The 15,698-nt window shown below is 41.4% G+C and overlaps 1 protein-coding gene across 3 annotated transcripts in view; it reads right to left on the reverse strand.

Moving 5' to 3' along the window:
* The window catches only part of FGD5 (FYVE, RhoGEF and PH domain containing 5), an 88,102-nt gene that overhangs the window by 26,213 nt on the left and 46,191 nt on the right, over positions 1–15,698 (reverse strand). For 2 of the 3 annotated variants that reach the window (XM_027640227.1, XM_027640225.1), the window contains exons 6-9: positions 6,592–6,743; positions 4,496–4,652; positions 4,002–4,089; positions 1,114–1,164 (exon numbers count right to left, since the gene is read on the reverse strand). In XM_027640227.1, the coding sequence (XP_027496028.1) occupies positions 1,114–1,164; positions 4,002–4,089; positions 4,496–4,652; positions 6,592–6,743 (448 nt within the window). The remainder of the gene's footprint in view (positions 1–1,113; positions 1,165–4,001; positions 4,090–4,495; positions 4,653–6,591; positions 6,744–15,698) is intronic. The other variant, XM_027640226.1, reaches the window with a different exon arrangement.

Raw genomic sequence — 15,698 nt, forward strand, 5'->3', positions numbered from 1 at the left:
TCAGACAGAAATGTGTATGAAGTGGTGACATGAATTAAATCCTGGATTCTCCGCTGACAAACAACCTGGAATAGGGTATGTTTGCTGGCCCTGAGAGCAGTGGCATAACATGGCTTGGGTCTTTATTTCACATCCCTTCCGTTGTGAAACAGAGCTTCCTATCAAACCTGGGAGCATGCTAACCATTGCTGGCCAGAAATGGGACAAGCATGTGCTAACCACAAACAAGATAGAAAATTGTGGCCAGAGGGCTTGAGGGTCCACCTTGGTGTTGTTTAAATTACTAGTATAGTAATATACTGTAGTTCTACTGTCAGTGACTAGGGTCCTAAATCTTGCATGAGTCTCTGCTCTTGGTCAGAACAGACTGACTGAATTTCAGACAGCTGCAGACATTATTCCTATGACTTGGTTTGGATTTACACTCAGTGTAAGAGAAGTGAACTAGTTTCATTAATACAATGTTATTGCTGCTTACTCCAGCCTGGAAACTACTCCCACAGAGGCCACAGCTAAACCTTGCTTTGACTTCAGTGGGAGTAGAGGCTTCTGTTTTATCTGTCTCATGTGTTGGAAAGGATGATGTTAGCAGCTGAACATCTGGATTTGTTCTTGATTATGCAGAACTGATTTTTATGTAATGTCTTTCAAGTTTATGTAGGCTTAAGGAATCCAGAATAGAGATACACGATTCAAATCTCCTGGGTTTCTCCAAAGTTCACAGAGCATAGCAGGCACACCATAGATAACAGTACAAAAACAAGCAGGTGGAGCCATCCCAGTTCACTTTACAATGACCAGGCAAGATATGGAGAAAGCCAAAGAGGACTAGGATTTCCTCGATGACTGGGCCAGAACTACAATATCTGCACCATGCCTGTATAGATGATATTTTCTTCTTCCATAAGTTCCATCATGTAAAAACCATAGGAAGCCCACGTTTCAATGAAAAAAGGGTTCTTGTCCTAAATAACTTGTCTAAATTAGTAATGAGTTCTTACAGATCTTACATTTAACCTACTAACACAAAATGTTCAAAATAATCATATACTACCAGTGTAGGTCTTATGCCTCTTTACAAGCAGCATTTTTGTTCTACCCATTTCATTTTACCTTGTGTGGCTTCATACTCTGTAGAATCAGGACAAAGATTATTCAAGTAATCTGTAGAAAATAATCCAACAAACACAGACATCCAATAATCAGAATACAGATTGACATAATTTGTAGTGCTGTTAGCTAAAACATAAAATCCTAATCACAGAATCCTAGAATGGTTTGGGTTGGAAGGGACCTTAAGGATCACCTGGTTCCAACCCCCCTGCCATGGGCAGGCACACCTTCCACTAGCCCACGTTGCTCCAAGCCCTGTCCAACCTGGCCTTGGACACTTCCAGGGATGTCCCACATTACTTTGTTGCCAAATAATTAAGTGTATATAGCCTCTTTCCAAAGAAAAACTCATCTTTGACTGCATTCTACTTTGAGAATCAATGCAAGACCACTGATACAGATTTGAACTCCTCATATAATTTGGCAGGTATAAATGAATAAACAGTGACAATGTTTCTCAGTCTGGAGAATTGCTGAGTAGCACTACTTTACAAATATTTGTTCTTCTAATGAATTCTGTTTTCCTATCTGAATGAATGCTATATTTATAGTTATAATAAATAAATCATATGCTTTTTATGGGCACAGGAAGGAGACTCTGGTTCTAGGGTTCAAATGATTACTACCAAACTCAGTCATATTCTGAAAATAGGTTCTGTAAAACAGATACAATAGGGCTTGGAGTTACAGCAGTTATATTTGCATTATATACAAACCTTTAACCTGTCTGGACTACTTTTCTTGGATCATATGCCTGTTCTGTGTCTGCATCTTTATGCTTTTAAAGAATGTAGTATGTGAGTGCCACAGCTCTAAAAGCCTAATCTAGAAATACCTCATTCTTATCTTGCTGATGAATCCAGACTCCTGAATTCTGCACCCAAGAAGTAGACCTCTGTGCTGATAATGGTGCTGTGCATGGATGTCTGTTCCCTTGAACGCCCTATCCATACACGTTTCTCTTTCTAGTACTGTGCCCTCCCTGGCATCCTGAACTTTACCTGGCTTTTACCTGCATTCTGGAGAGCATCTGCCTGTACTCAGGCAGGCAGGAAGGGGTTGTGCAATGTCATCAGGCAATATTTAGTGTTCCTTTTCACTGCTGCAAGCCCTGTTCTTAGCTATGGATTGAGTGGGCAAGTCCTTTTGACTGTGGTGCATTAATTGGCAGGCAATATCCTAATAAATACCAGCCTTATCTGGTAGAAGCAGCCAGTTATGAACACACAAATATACCTGAGAATCTGAAAGACTGCATTGTTCCAGACTCCCTCTGTCCTAACAGGCAAAGAGTGGCTTGGTTTCTTGAGGTGAAGAACTGAAGCAGTAAAACTATTTTCTGTAATATCTTAATCCAGCAGACCTTATCTCCCTATACACAAAAGTTTTCATTTTCCCAGTTTGTGTCAGTACCTAGGACAAGGAGAACCTGAAGTTGCTTCAAGCATAGATGAAATCTAATCACTGGAGCTTCACTGAAGCTCTTCCAGCTTTCTTCCAAAATACCATGCTGCATGTTTGCAATTTATTCTTCTAGACCACAGAAATGGGAAGAGAAAACAGAGGATAGTGGGGGTATTTCTGACGGGGATATGCCAATTCCTTTTACTTTAATGCAGTATTTGTGCGCATGCACTACAAACACCGTAAGAATCACGTGAGACTGCTAAGTACTGCAAGCCACAAGTCTGGGAAGTTGCCCTTAATGTAGACACATCCAGAGAGGGAAGCAAATCAGACAGGAATAAAGTCTTACTATTGGCATCTGGTGTTCATTTGTATTGCTCGTACTAAAAAAGCAAACCCAGCTGAGAATAATGAGTTGCATCCTTGATCAAAGTGTCTGGAGCACGAAGAAACTGATGTTAATCTATGCTGTTAATAAAGTTTTCATATGGTCACTTTGTTCTGCTGCATTTATAGGAGCCCCTTCTAGTATTCCATGCCCTTCATTGGCTGTATGGGCAGGGTTTATGGCTTCCTTTTTACTGTCCCATGCATAACTCATCTTGCATCTCTCTTCACCCCCTTAAATACATACTCCCAAAGCACTTCTCATCTTTATGTCTTTGGATCCTTGCTCTTTTGTGTTCTGACTAAATTACTTGACAACACTGGGAATCATTGTTACATTTCATAATTTCCTTCTCCAGCTAGTTCTAAACTTCCCAATTCCCCCTAGGGCCACATCCTGCTTCAGAAAGCCTGCTCCCCTCACAGGCTCAGGCTTGCTAGATTTGCTGTGGCTTGCAGAGAAGGAACACAACACCCCCTGGAGAGACTCCAGGTGGTAGTTATACATATGGTCCTGAATGTAAAGGGAAGCTATTACTGTAAATGTAAAATCTGTAAATGTGAATTTGTATCTCTGCCTCCTACAATGCAGCAAAATTGGACTGGGTTTTTGACTTATTGCTAGCCTTAGGTGTGCCATACACAGGGCTTAGGGTACAGTACTGAGTACCACTGCTCTGTTGATGAAGGAGGTGGTACTTGCCACTGTCATACAGGATGCAGTGCAGAGTATCCTTGCTGAGGCCAACTGTCTTCTACTGTCTCTGATAATTGCCCTTGACATAATAAAAAATCAAGCCTGTTTGCTGGCAGTGAGGCTGAACTCTGCCTCTTCTGATTCACAGAAAGAAAAAGCCAAGATGGAATGGCTAAAAGCACCTGACTACACTTTTTTGTGACCTTTCAACATGGCTGTCTTGAAGAAGTGCCTGCCTCTTCCCAGGCCCCCTGACATTTCCTGTATCCTGTACTAAGCATACTGAAGTTCTCAGGAAATCCCACACTGCTTTAGCTCTGTTTTAGCTGTCTTGGCATCAATGTGTAGCACAGTGGAGGCACAGAACATCTTGGCTGTGTTTCCATTGGGTACTGACCTGTGAGCAGCACACGATACTGGAAGACACGCTGCACCACTTTCAAAAGCTGGTGTTTCACACTCTGAGGGCTGTCACCAGAGCTCTGCTGTCCTCAGTGGAGGGGAAAGAAAACACAAAGAGGAGAATGTGAGCTCAACACCAAACTATTGTCATGGTTATAGTTATTAACTCTTAACACATCCTCAAAGAGCTTGATAAGTTAATAAGTGACTGAGAAACCACTTCACGATGTTTCAACAAAATATACTCACAGATCTGTAAATTCACCAACATACATTCTGTGTGCAAACACAGGGGTATATGGGCAACAGATACAGAAACAGAAACACATCATGCACAAGTGAACTTCTCACTTCAGTTCTAGCACCAGGATCTGTGAAGATTCTACCCTATGTGTGAATACTGGTGGAGTTGCAGAAAAAAGTATCTTTTGAGTATTCCCCATGGCAAAGCCATGCATTAGTGCAAGTAAAAAAACATGGGAGCCTTACCTCAAACTCCTGCATCATGGTAGCCAGTTGGGAATATTTAAGGCACATTTCATCTAGCAAAGACAAATTCCTGTCAAACTGCACAATGTATGCTGTGTGGTGATTCAGCCTTGATTTTCTGGAGAGAAAAACATCAGCAACTTTCTGGTGTTCCTCCCTACGTCCACAGAAAGAAAAGAAGCAGCAAATAAGTAACTAACTAACTAAATAAATAAAAAGAAGCAGTGATACTTCCTTCTCATTGTATTAGACCCCCAGTGGCTCAGCACACTATGCAGCTACTAGGTTAAATGGCAGGAAAGAGGGAGTGCTTCTGTGACAGACTGGACAACAACACGGGCTGCTGTAGAACGGGCACCGTAAGGAGGTGGTCCCTTGGCTGTGCCTCTGCCACAGCAGCACCATGTGTCCATAGTGGCCCCTTCCAGGATACAGCTCCTGCTTCTGTAAACAGACCCTTCAGCTGCTGCAGTGCTTTGAGCAATGTTTATGGGGGAGAATATGACATCTTCTGTTGTAATACCAGATCTTCAGGTCTCCTTCACTGCCCGCTTCTCAGCACTGCCTCACCACCATCTGTCTCAGATGCACAGTACTGAAATTTTTACTGAGCATGTACAAGGAGAGAACAGAACAAAATCCGAGATCACGAAAGAGAAATCATACTTAATAGAGCAACTTGAGTTCCTGGGAATGTCTAGAACAACACGGGTGTCTGGGGGAGCGAAGGCATAGGGAAGGACTTACTGGAAGCTTCAAGCATGGTGGAGATCTGGGACCCTGTATGAGTGCAGATCTGTCACATATGTCATTCTGTTGCATTGGCACCATTTGCAATATAGTCCTGTTTTACAGAGTAAAACAGAATGCCACAGAATAGTTCTGGACAGAATCTTAGGGCAGTTCCAGTTGTGTCCCTTTTGTCTTAGGGAACATGTAGCATGCTGTTAGAATAGGGCTGTGGCTTCTTTAGAACACAAGTCATTTTATATCCCAGCTGGAAACACCACTTCTGTTTGTGTTACAAGTGTGTAAATCATAAATCATTGATGACATGGTCTTTCTGCCAATAGCCCCTGGGTGGACACAAACCAATACACAACTCCCTTTAGCCTTTTCTTTCCTTGTTGTGTGCTTTGACTTGGAAGTACAGAGCTGATGAGGAGAGCTGTGCCCTGCATTTAAGGTTGTTACTGAAAAATTCTCCTCATCTAACTGACTTCCTTAACTGCTCAGTGGCAGTGCTGAGGTAGGATCAGCCATTGTCCATGACCACTGTCTCCTGGAGTCCAGCAAGGTGGAGGTGTGGGGCTGCAGAGTCCATCGGAAGCTGGGAAAGCCAGAGTCATTCAGTCTAGGCCAGGGGCCGTGCTGGCTGCTGTAGGTTCAGTCAGCTTGGGTCTGCTGAGGTAATTTCTCTTAGATGTTTTTATTTCGGCAGTTTGGTAGAATAGAGTCTGGAAGCTGGCTTAAGTCAGAGGTCTCTTTAACTGAATGAATTTTGGAGCTCTGTCTGTCTTAGGCATGATCTTATTCTTTCATGGAAAGACTTCGCCCTGTAAGGATGTTTGGCTTAGGTGGAGTCCCTCAGCAGGCTCCCAGCGTCTGTTTGGCTTGGAAGCCCAGCCTTGGTGCTGGGAGCAAGGGGCTGTCCCTCATCTGAGAGCTGCACAGCTGCTATGTAGATTTCTGTAAGCAGATGATCTTTAGGATCTGATGTCTGCTGTTCCTGCTTCCCAGAGCATGAGTCTACGACCTTCAGGCCAGGAGTGTGAAGCCACTTGTGATAACTATGAACTGGCAGAGGGGAATGCATATGAAGCAGGCTATCCTCACACTGACTGATGGAGCCATTTCAAGGTCATGGGCTATAACTGCACAAATATTTCAGTATTTGATATTTTAGCCTGACAGCCTCTACATTTACTTCCTTCCTGTCTGTATGCAAAATCTGCCAAAGTAGTTCAGGTTCTACTCCTTTCATCTCTGCTGGAATCCCAGCCTCCCTGCTGGTGGGATCAAGGGAACAGCAATGAGTTCACCCATCTGCTGTGGAAGGTATGTTAAGGCCATTGAACCATGCCATCTGTACGTACCATTTAAGGACTCTCTCTTTCAGTTCTCCCAGGATGTCTTGGTGTAATTCAAAAATTTCAGGGAGTTCACTTAAGCCCTGCTTGAGTTTAACAACTTCTTGTTCATTTTCATCATCTTCTCCAAGCACTTTCAAGATGCCTTCATAGAAATCCTGTGAAAAACGATATGGAAATTGGGCAAACAGACTTAAAATACCTTTTCTGAAATGATTATTACAATTTCTTGATTCTTAAACTATGCTTCCTAGGAATTAAAAGATATGCCATAAACTGTGATAGAGTGTGTTCAGTATGGCAAGGAGATCATAGTACATGTTTTCTTCTATCCATTAGTTCATACACATTTTCAGCTGAATTCCCCAATGCTGTCAACCTAATATTGAACATTTCACTTGATCAAGCCATCAGACCCTTATGCATACAATGAGTTTGGTATCTGTTTATTTACCTTGCCTTTTACCACTGCTTTTCTTGGTGTAGTTGGTTTCATTTTTATAGTGTTTCTTAATCCCAAACATGCTTTTTAAAAATGAAGGATGAGATTGTCCTATTGGTTCATTGCATCCAACAGCTTGACATGAAAAACACGAATGTCTACATGCCTTGTGCTAGAATTTGCAACACTTCTGAACTTAAAAAGAGGAAGAAGCTATAAATTTAAGCTGTGGAACAAATAATTTTCCCTATGAAACTTAATTGGGTCCTTTATTCCTTGTATTAAAAATGGTTTTAATCTTGAAGTGGTTTATAAATTACATGGGCACATATGTAGCCAGCTCTGGTACATAATAGGGCACCTATTTAAGAGTACACAGCAAAAGGTTTCCCCAGCTTTGAGCTGGAAGTGAGGAATAAGGCTTCCATCTGAAACTGCAGTGATAAGATCCCAGGCATTAGAAAATCACCCCAGCAGCAGCCAGCAAATATTTTGAAGGTAAACCATTGCTTAAAGTCTCCTGCATTCAGAGCTCTCAATGCTGAAATGTTTTCAGGTCAAAGCCTGATTCCTACAGAATCCTTCTTCTCTGACTCAGACTTGTAAAGGGGCCTTTGCCATTACCTGGATACAGCTGAGAGGCTTTGGCCAATGTGCTGCCATGGCCCTTTCCAGGTTCTTACCAGCCGCTGCTGTTTCCCCTGCCTGCTGCTGCCACACGTGTCCCTCTTCACAGGCAATGGCTAGAGAAGCTCAGGCACTTCAAGCTGCCTGGGCTTTGGGGAGGTCTGAATCAAACTGTGGCAGTGGGTGCAAGGTGAGGCACAACACAGGGCAGGCAGGCCGATGCTGTGCACAGGTATAGCTTTGCTGCTGAGCAGCATGGGGCAGGTTCCTAACCCAGGGGTTGTGCCTGGAGCCAAGGTGCTGTCACCACATGCTGTATCTCCATAGCAGTACCTGGTGGTCAAAAGCAGCAGCTTTCATTCAATGAAACTAACAGTGTGATTTCAGCATCCACTTCTTCAGTATTACTACAAAGTACAAGTGATAGGAGAGCATTAGTGCAGTATTCAGTGCAGTATTCAGTCCTCAGGCAAACCTATTAAGAGGTTTAATTATCCTCTGTATTCCCTGTAAGGAGATGACCCTGTGTGTTTCCTCTATCAGGGTCAGGTTGGGCTCTTACTGTTGAATTTCCATTTCTTCTAGTCAGGTCTTCATGGTCAAAGTATCTAAATCTCAGTTTTTCTATGAAAATAAGTGAACAATTAAAAATCTAAGTGCACCCCAGTTTGTGATGAGAGCAGAAACTAGGCATTCATATACAGTTGCTTAGAAACTAATTCTGTGAGTTCCTTTTCCAGTCTTTTTTCTGCATCCCATTAAGTCATGAAGTGCATGGAGCTTTTATTGCATGAGGAAAGAGGAAAAATGGATAAAACTGAAAACCAGAGTAAATACTCAAAACAGCTCAACAGAAAGGCCGCGTTAACTGTGAGCTCCTGATGACTTCTTTCAGTGCAGCAGCTGCAGACTAGGAGATTGCAAAGCTTCCTTCCTTATAAAAATACTATCTGTTCTTAGCTGACCTTCCTTTCCTTTTTTCCCTGTGTGTGAAGGTAAGGCATTGCAGCATTCTCTCTTATTGCCAGCCAGCCTACAAATGCTGGCCTTTTCCAGTAAGTACCTCAAACAGAGTATTGTTTTTAAATTCAGCATTAAAAATACTTGAACTGAGGCTTTGTAGCTAAATATACTTAGATTCGCTGACTTTGAAGCCAGGAGGGACTGGATCTTATCATATTGATATGATATGATCTTGGGCGGTCTAGTCAATAGTCCAGAACACAAGATGAGAATATAGCATTACTAGGAAAACAACCAACTTTGAATTAAGACAGAGCCTTCCACGTGTTATGGATAGGGTAACGTTGCATCCTGAGTTAAAAAAACAAGTCCCAGTAGGGACTCTTGGTGATCTCATGAAGGCTCAGGTAGTTCAAAACCACATACAACGCCCAAGCATCTAGTCACAGCAGAGCTGGTGTTAAAGCCATGGTTGCAACCTGTCCAACTAAGGCCATCACACCAGGAGTTGTTTTTTCCACCCGGTTTGCGCTGAGCTGTGCTCCAACCTGATGCAGATCTAGTATGAAGGAAAGCTCTGGTGTCTGACCAGTCTGGCCAGATCCATGCTATGAATGTGTTTTTTCACATGTGTCTCTGCGAATAGTGTTATTATTAAAACTAATGTTTTTTAAAAAATATATTAAAAAAACTCTCTGTCTATCCACAGATGCCAGTTCATCAGATAAAAAAAATACCGCTGCTTTAACAATCACTGAGAAGGTTATTCTGCTGGATGAGTTAATAGAAATGGCAGCTAGATTTTTCCATTCAGAGACAATTTCCTGGCCTCCTACCCCACTATGTGATGTGGCCAAATGTGCTGTGAAAGGAAGGAGGGGCTTGATAAAAGGAAATATCTAAGGTTGCACAGCTCGTTGAAAGATGCCAACCTGTTTCTGTCCAGCCCTGAACCAGGGTGGGATGGGTTGAGTATCTTCCTCTGTCAGGATCTAGTGATCAAGGAGCTTATTGCCAAAAAGGCAAATTCTGTTCCCTGAATGTCAAAATTCCTCTCTCACCAGTAGGAACTGACTGTGGGCAAGAGCAGGTCTAAGTCTCCTCAGATTCATTCCTGGCTTTTCTGTTACTGTCAACTGCAATGTACACACTGCCTCGCTATGAATTGGGATGACTGGACAATCTAATGGATACTAGCCAAAAGAAAAGTCACCCATACTATATGTATGGGATTTAGCAAGTATGACAGGTGAAGCATTTGTTTTCTGAAAAGCCACTAGAACTAGCCAAAAAAAGGTTATGGTGACAATTTTCTTTTTTGTTAACTATATCCTAGATAAAAAACAATATTGTAAAAATTTCTGAAGGAATATTACTATGTTTCCTAGTTATCTGGGTCTGATTTCCACCATGTGTCCTGCTATTAAATTTTCCATTTTTTCTGATGTGTGAGTTAGCCTATCTAACATCACCTTTCAGCCAGCATACACTCCAGAGACTTACCAATCAACTAAGCAAGTCAATCCGTCTTCTGGATGCTTTTCGTAACTCAAAGGAATCTGCAACCTTTCAAAGTCCTCAGTCATCATAATTAACACAGACTAGGGAAAGGGAAACAATCTAAAGGGTTCTTTCAGCTTTTTGTGCATGGGCAAGTGAATAGCTGTAGTAAGTTCAGTACTGATGTGCTTAAGTAACCTATTATGTTACAGAGCTGTCATCTTTTCCAAATTAACATTGAACACATTGAACACTGTATTTGTCCATTTTCCACCACAGCTGAGCAACAAGATTAACACCCCTTTCCCACAGTATCTCAATGGATTTAATTAGTCATTAATTGCCTGCCCCCTTGATTATAATGAATTCTCAGACAAATTATTTAATTCCAGTTGCCTAGATAGCCAGCTTCCTAATGATTAATAAAAACCCTGCAGCATAACAGTAATCACTATAAACATCCATTAAAAAAATAATTATGTCAGTGTTGAAAATGCTCAGTGCCTGGAAGGCCATTAATCAACTGCAGAGTGCTTTTGCAGTCTCACTAACTGTAATCAGTCACGGCAACTGAAAGTCTCCGAGTCTGTCACCCAAGCCCCATGTCTAAACTCAGAAGGTACCAAACACTGAGTCCATGTAATTCTCTGCTGGATCAAAACTTCCTGAGAACAGCTTCATGAACTGAAGTTGTTCAGTTCGAGGCTCTGGTGTGACAGCTACAGAGCCTAATCTCATCCAGGGGCAGATGAGCCTACAGATCTCACTCCGGTCTTATGCCTGTACCTGCACCAGTATTTGTCTGTGCATGGGAAAGCATAACCCAAGCCAGCTAGATGACATAAAAGGTTAGCAACTCTGCTATAAAAATACATTTTTGAAACATAAAACTTTTCATTACATGTTGGGCACCCATAAATAAGCCCTTTATAGCCACCCAATGACCATATCCTTAATTTAACATCCCTGAAATAAACCCTACAAATAAGTAAATGAAACGAAGAGGATCAAACCCCACAGCCACAAAGGAGGGATTTGTTGGATTTGTTTTTTTCTTCTTTTGTTTGTGCACATCACTAACAAATGCAAGTTACATTTTTACCCCCCAAGAATGCTTCTGAAGAATTCTATTCTCTGCTGGAAAGGAGGACTGTAATCTGGAACCTGTTATAAGAGTATGAGACAAGCAGGGTTAATTTCAACAACATCTTATGGTTTATGTGGAGCACAGCCTAACTGTCACATGCTTTGGCTCTTGGAAGAGAATGTGATGCCCTCTCTGAGGTGATGAGGCTCACTGTAGGGTACTGGGATATGAGATGCTTTATTGATGCTTGGAGTGCCTGCCAAGCTAAGAGGAAATAGTGATTACAGGAGAGTTTGTGGGGGAAAAAAATTAGGTACCTAGCTCAGGGCTACAGAAAGGTACCCCAATTTACTTGGGATGAACAACCTGGAAACTTTTGTAGCAGGTAGTTATTTCCAGGTACTCTTTCAAAGAAGTCAGCAATGCCAGCAATGCACGGAGATTTTTGGTGGAGCACTTATCAAGGAAGTTCTCTGTCGGATTCAATATCTACACAAAATGCAGTGTTCTAATACACGAGCAAAAGGCGTAGTTAATGGGAGTTAGTTTGGGGTTTTGCTTCCAGGATTTTGTGAGCAGATGCAGAAACAGTAAGCTTGTGTATTATATCTCTCCAACAATGGGGGTGAATGTACTTTGGAATCCAACTGCAAAAATCAGTTGTAGCGATCCTGTGTGCATATCAAGAGTCATTTTGCAAGATGGATACATCCCATACATATTCAGATCTTTTTTGTGTTTCAGTCCTGCTGCCAGTTAGCCTTTATTAGCCTGAGAACATTTAACCTTGCAGGACCCTAGTGAAAGGAAGGAAAACTAATCTCTTGTCAGTTAAACCATTGTTTCAGGCAAGTATTTTCCCCAGGAGAAAAAAACTGCCTCTGTGTATGTGTGTATATGTATATATATATATATATATGCTATGTTGGGTGATTCCTTTTCTTCAACTTCTACTTGAAAATAATTTGTAGTGCAGTAATTCAGTCTGGATCCAGAATATCTGTTTGTTTTTCTCTATATTACAGAGTAGACCAAGTTAGATCAGTTCATCCAATGGGGATGAATGAATGGGGATGAATGAATCCCTAGGGAATGGGGGACTACTGCAACCAGTCTAGTTGGGGTAGTCAGGAAATGATAGGACCAAAATTAGCCTCTACCTTCACTGTGAAAAGCTGATGGTTCTGCCACCTACAATAGGCCAAAAGCAACTATGTAGATTAGAAAGGTGAGTATGCTGGAGGAGAGAAAGTCAGGATTTTGACTTAAAAGTGTAGCTAAACAGATAGCTCTATTTGAAAGAAAACCTTTTAAAATAGTCCAAGGAATGCTAGATCTCCTTGGTTTTCTGTTGTTTTTTGTTCATCTTCTAAAACAACAGTGTAGACAATGCTAATCCAGTCATAATGGAAATCTTAGTTCTTGCATATTGACCATAATGGAAGGAGAATAGAAGGAGAAAGGAGTACACCATTAATATGGTGTACAATAGTAACATTTAGTCCTGTGGTTTGACCAGCAGTTGCCCATGGGAATTGAGGTTCCTTCTCCCTGGCTCTCAGAACTGTGTTCCTGACATCAGGCCTGCATTTGAGGCAGAAACCATGACTTTCTAGTAGAAGATGGTGACTGTAGAGCAAAGCCACCCTTTAACAGGTCAAGAGAAATATCTGAAATAAATAGTATTTCTGTGAATAAAAAGTGCACATTATACTAGAAGGACCAGATTGCTAGACTGTGGCTGGATTAGAAAAGCTCTGAATGCCTGCAGTCTAAGTAATATGTTCCAGATCTTGAATGCTGATACAAAGTCTCTACCTGCTCTTTATTCCCTTGTCTCACTGGGAGGAACAAAGCTTCTCCCTGCAGTCATGCACAAAGCAGAATAGAGCTCAACTGCTTCCCAGATTATGAATTATCTTCATGTTGTTGATAATGAGGGAAAGAAATCTTAACTCAAAAGGAGTCAATGCAATGCCTTGAAGAAGTTAATAATCTGCTGTTCTTGCAGTCACCTGCCAGAGAAAAACTATGTAAATTTATACCAACCAAAGGTCTGATCTCTATTGCTGTCATGGCTGAATCAGCTTTCTCTGCTTATACCTCTGGTCTATATCAAAGAACAAGAAAGGTCTGATGGGTGAATAAGTTCCCCTAGGATATTTCTACAAATTTCAAGAATATATTTGTGAGTTTCCATTATGGAACAACACTGAAAAAAAGTAAAAAGGAAGCGAGTGTAGAAAGCAGAAGTATTAGTGGAAAACCATGGGCATTTTTCTGCCTCAGTCCCCACCTGGGGATAGTGGCACTTCAGCTGCACAAATCCTGTCTGCACACAGCATGTTTACCTTGCTTACACCACAGCACCCACCTGGCATCCAGACTTTCATACTTTTCAGTAAAGTACATACATACATCCATCAACATACATGCATCCAAAAATCATTTTACTTGTATATCTAGAATTGCAATTGCTTCCCAAGTCAAGCTGATATTTTAATGGACTGATAATATTGGGAAGTCATTCATATTTGATGCATTGTGAGAGGGCCAGGGAGAAAAACGTGAAATCTTGTTGCAACCCAAACTATGCAACTGAAGTCTATACTAATTGCATAAAATGGTGCAGGCTTTTACAACCACGTTCACTTTTAAAGTGAAGGTGGATTCAACAGACGTTGCATATTGCAGAATCTAAGGGACATCTAGACGTTACAGCTGAGAGGAGGCTGAAGAGTTCAAAGGAGGAGAATAGAGTCTCCATATTAAAGTTGAATGCAGACATGAGGCTCTGTACAGTATCCTGTGAGCCAGGTCTGACTCATGGTGGTGCTTGGAGGTATCTGCATCACAGCCATCAGCCTCTCTGCTAATGATGAAAGTGGCACCCCTGAATTAAAAAGTGGCACATCTCCTGTAGCAGACTAAATGACCCCTGATCTGCATGGAACAGTGATCTTATGAAATTTCTCACTACTGAGCTCAGCAGAAACAATGCCAGATGAACAGCAGAAAATGCTATTGCAGCAGCCACAATTAGTCTCTTATCCTGCCATGCAGGGCACAATCTAGATCAGGACCCCTGACCTCAGCACACATTCACATGCAGCCAAATACACACATTCATCCAAAACACTGCAAATGAATTTCAAAACCAGCAGGCTGCATCGTATGCACTGAGAATACTGTATCAGTGGGGCTTGTTTCCAGGGAATTGTCCTGATGCCAGATGTACTAGTGTGGCTTCTCTCTCCTTTTAAGAGATAGACACATTATCTGAAAACTATTTTGGCTCAACATTCCTACTGTGGAAGCTCCGTGGCCAATACATAGCTATTTTCCCACTGCCAATAAACACAACAATGAATATATAAATGAGAAAAAAACCCAGGCTACTGTAAGTGAGGGCAAGCTATTCTTTGTAACAGTGTGTCTTTTAGGCTTTATAAGAGCTTCAGAGGGTCTAACAGCCAGCTAGTTCTTCATTTAGCCAGCATGTTCCATTCACTAAAACATTTGATTAGGAAAGTAATGACTTGATTGGTCCAGCAGAACTTTGAACATCATCCAAGAAATTTACAGTAATAAAAAAGACTCAGCAAATCATTCACTTGAAGTGTAAATAATTAGAAAGATGGAATTCTGTTTTGTCTGACATGTCCAAAGGTACATAACTACATAACAGGTAGTTATTTTTTGTTCTTGAGAATTTGCTCCCCACAAGAATTCTGAAACTTGAGTTTAATCATGAGGCTGTCATGAATTAATGAGGCTGACTTCATGATAATCTGCATTTAGGTACCTTTGAGTTAGAGACTGGAGCACTATAATGATTTTGTTCTTTTTTATTTCCTAAGATTTATTTTGCAGTCAGAAGCCTTGGGATACCCAGCGTAGGGTTGAATTCCAAACTGTTCTGAAGGCTGGAGAACCAGCACATATCTATTCATATCATATTCATATCCATGCCTTCATATACTTAGGAAGCATAAATCTTAGTCTTGGTGTTTCTAAGAATTGTGGTCCACTCTTATGAGGAAAATGCAAACCAGGACACAGGATCAACTTTCTTTGAATGGGGATGTGTTGGGGCTGATGTTTTTTTTCAGTGCAGGGCTGTCTTTTAGGTACCTTAATTCAATAAATAACTTGGAGGGAAGTAATAATGACCTCAAAGGGGTTTATGCATACAAAAAAAGGACGATTTTACGTACAAAAGCCAAAGGCAAAATAAAAATGAACACGGTACACTATAAAGCAAATGCCTGATTGCATACAGACTGGGATTGTGAGGCAATCTGAGTCACCCTAAGTTTGATTTGTGCACATCTTGTAAACTCATTTGAAATAGACTAGCTGAAGGGGAGTAAATGAACCAGACTCTCGGTGATGCATGAAACTTTAGGCTCAGAAAGCCACCTGCAGCAGTTTTGTTCAAGAGCGAGCACTAAGAAATAATATCAAGTGCAGCCTGCATTACTGGGGAAGAAA

This window comes from Corapipo altera, unplaced genomic scaffold (genome assembly GCF_003945725.1).
Source record: "Corapipo altera isolate COAL_440 unplaced genomic scaffold, ASM394572v1 55, whole genome shotgun sequence".
NCBI lineage: Eukaryota > Metazoa > Chordata > Aves > Passeriformes > Pipridae > Corapipo > Corapipo altera.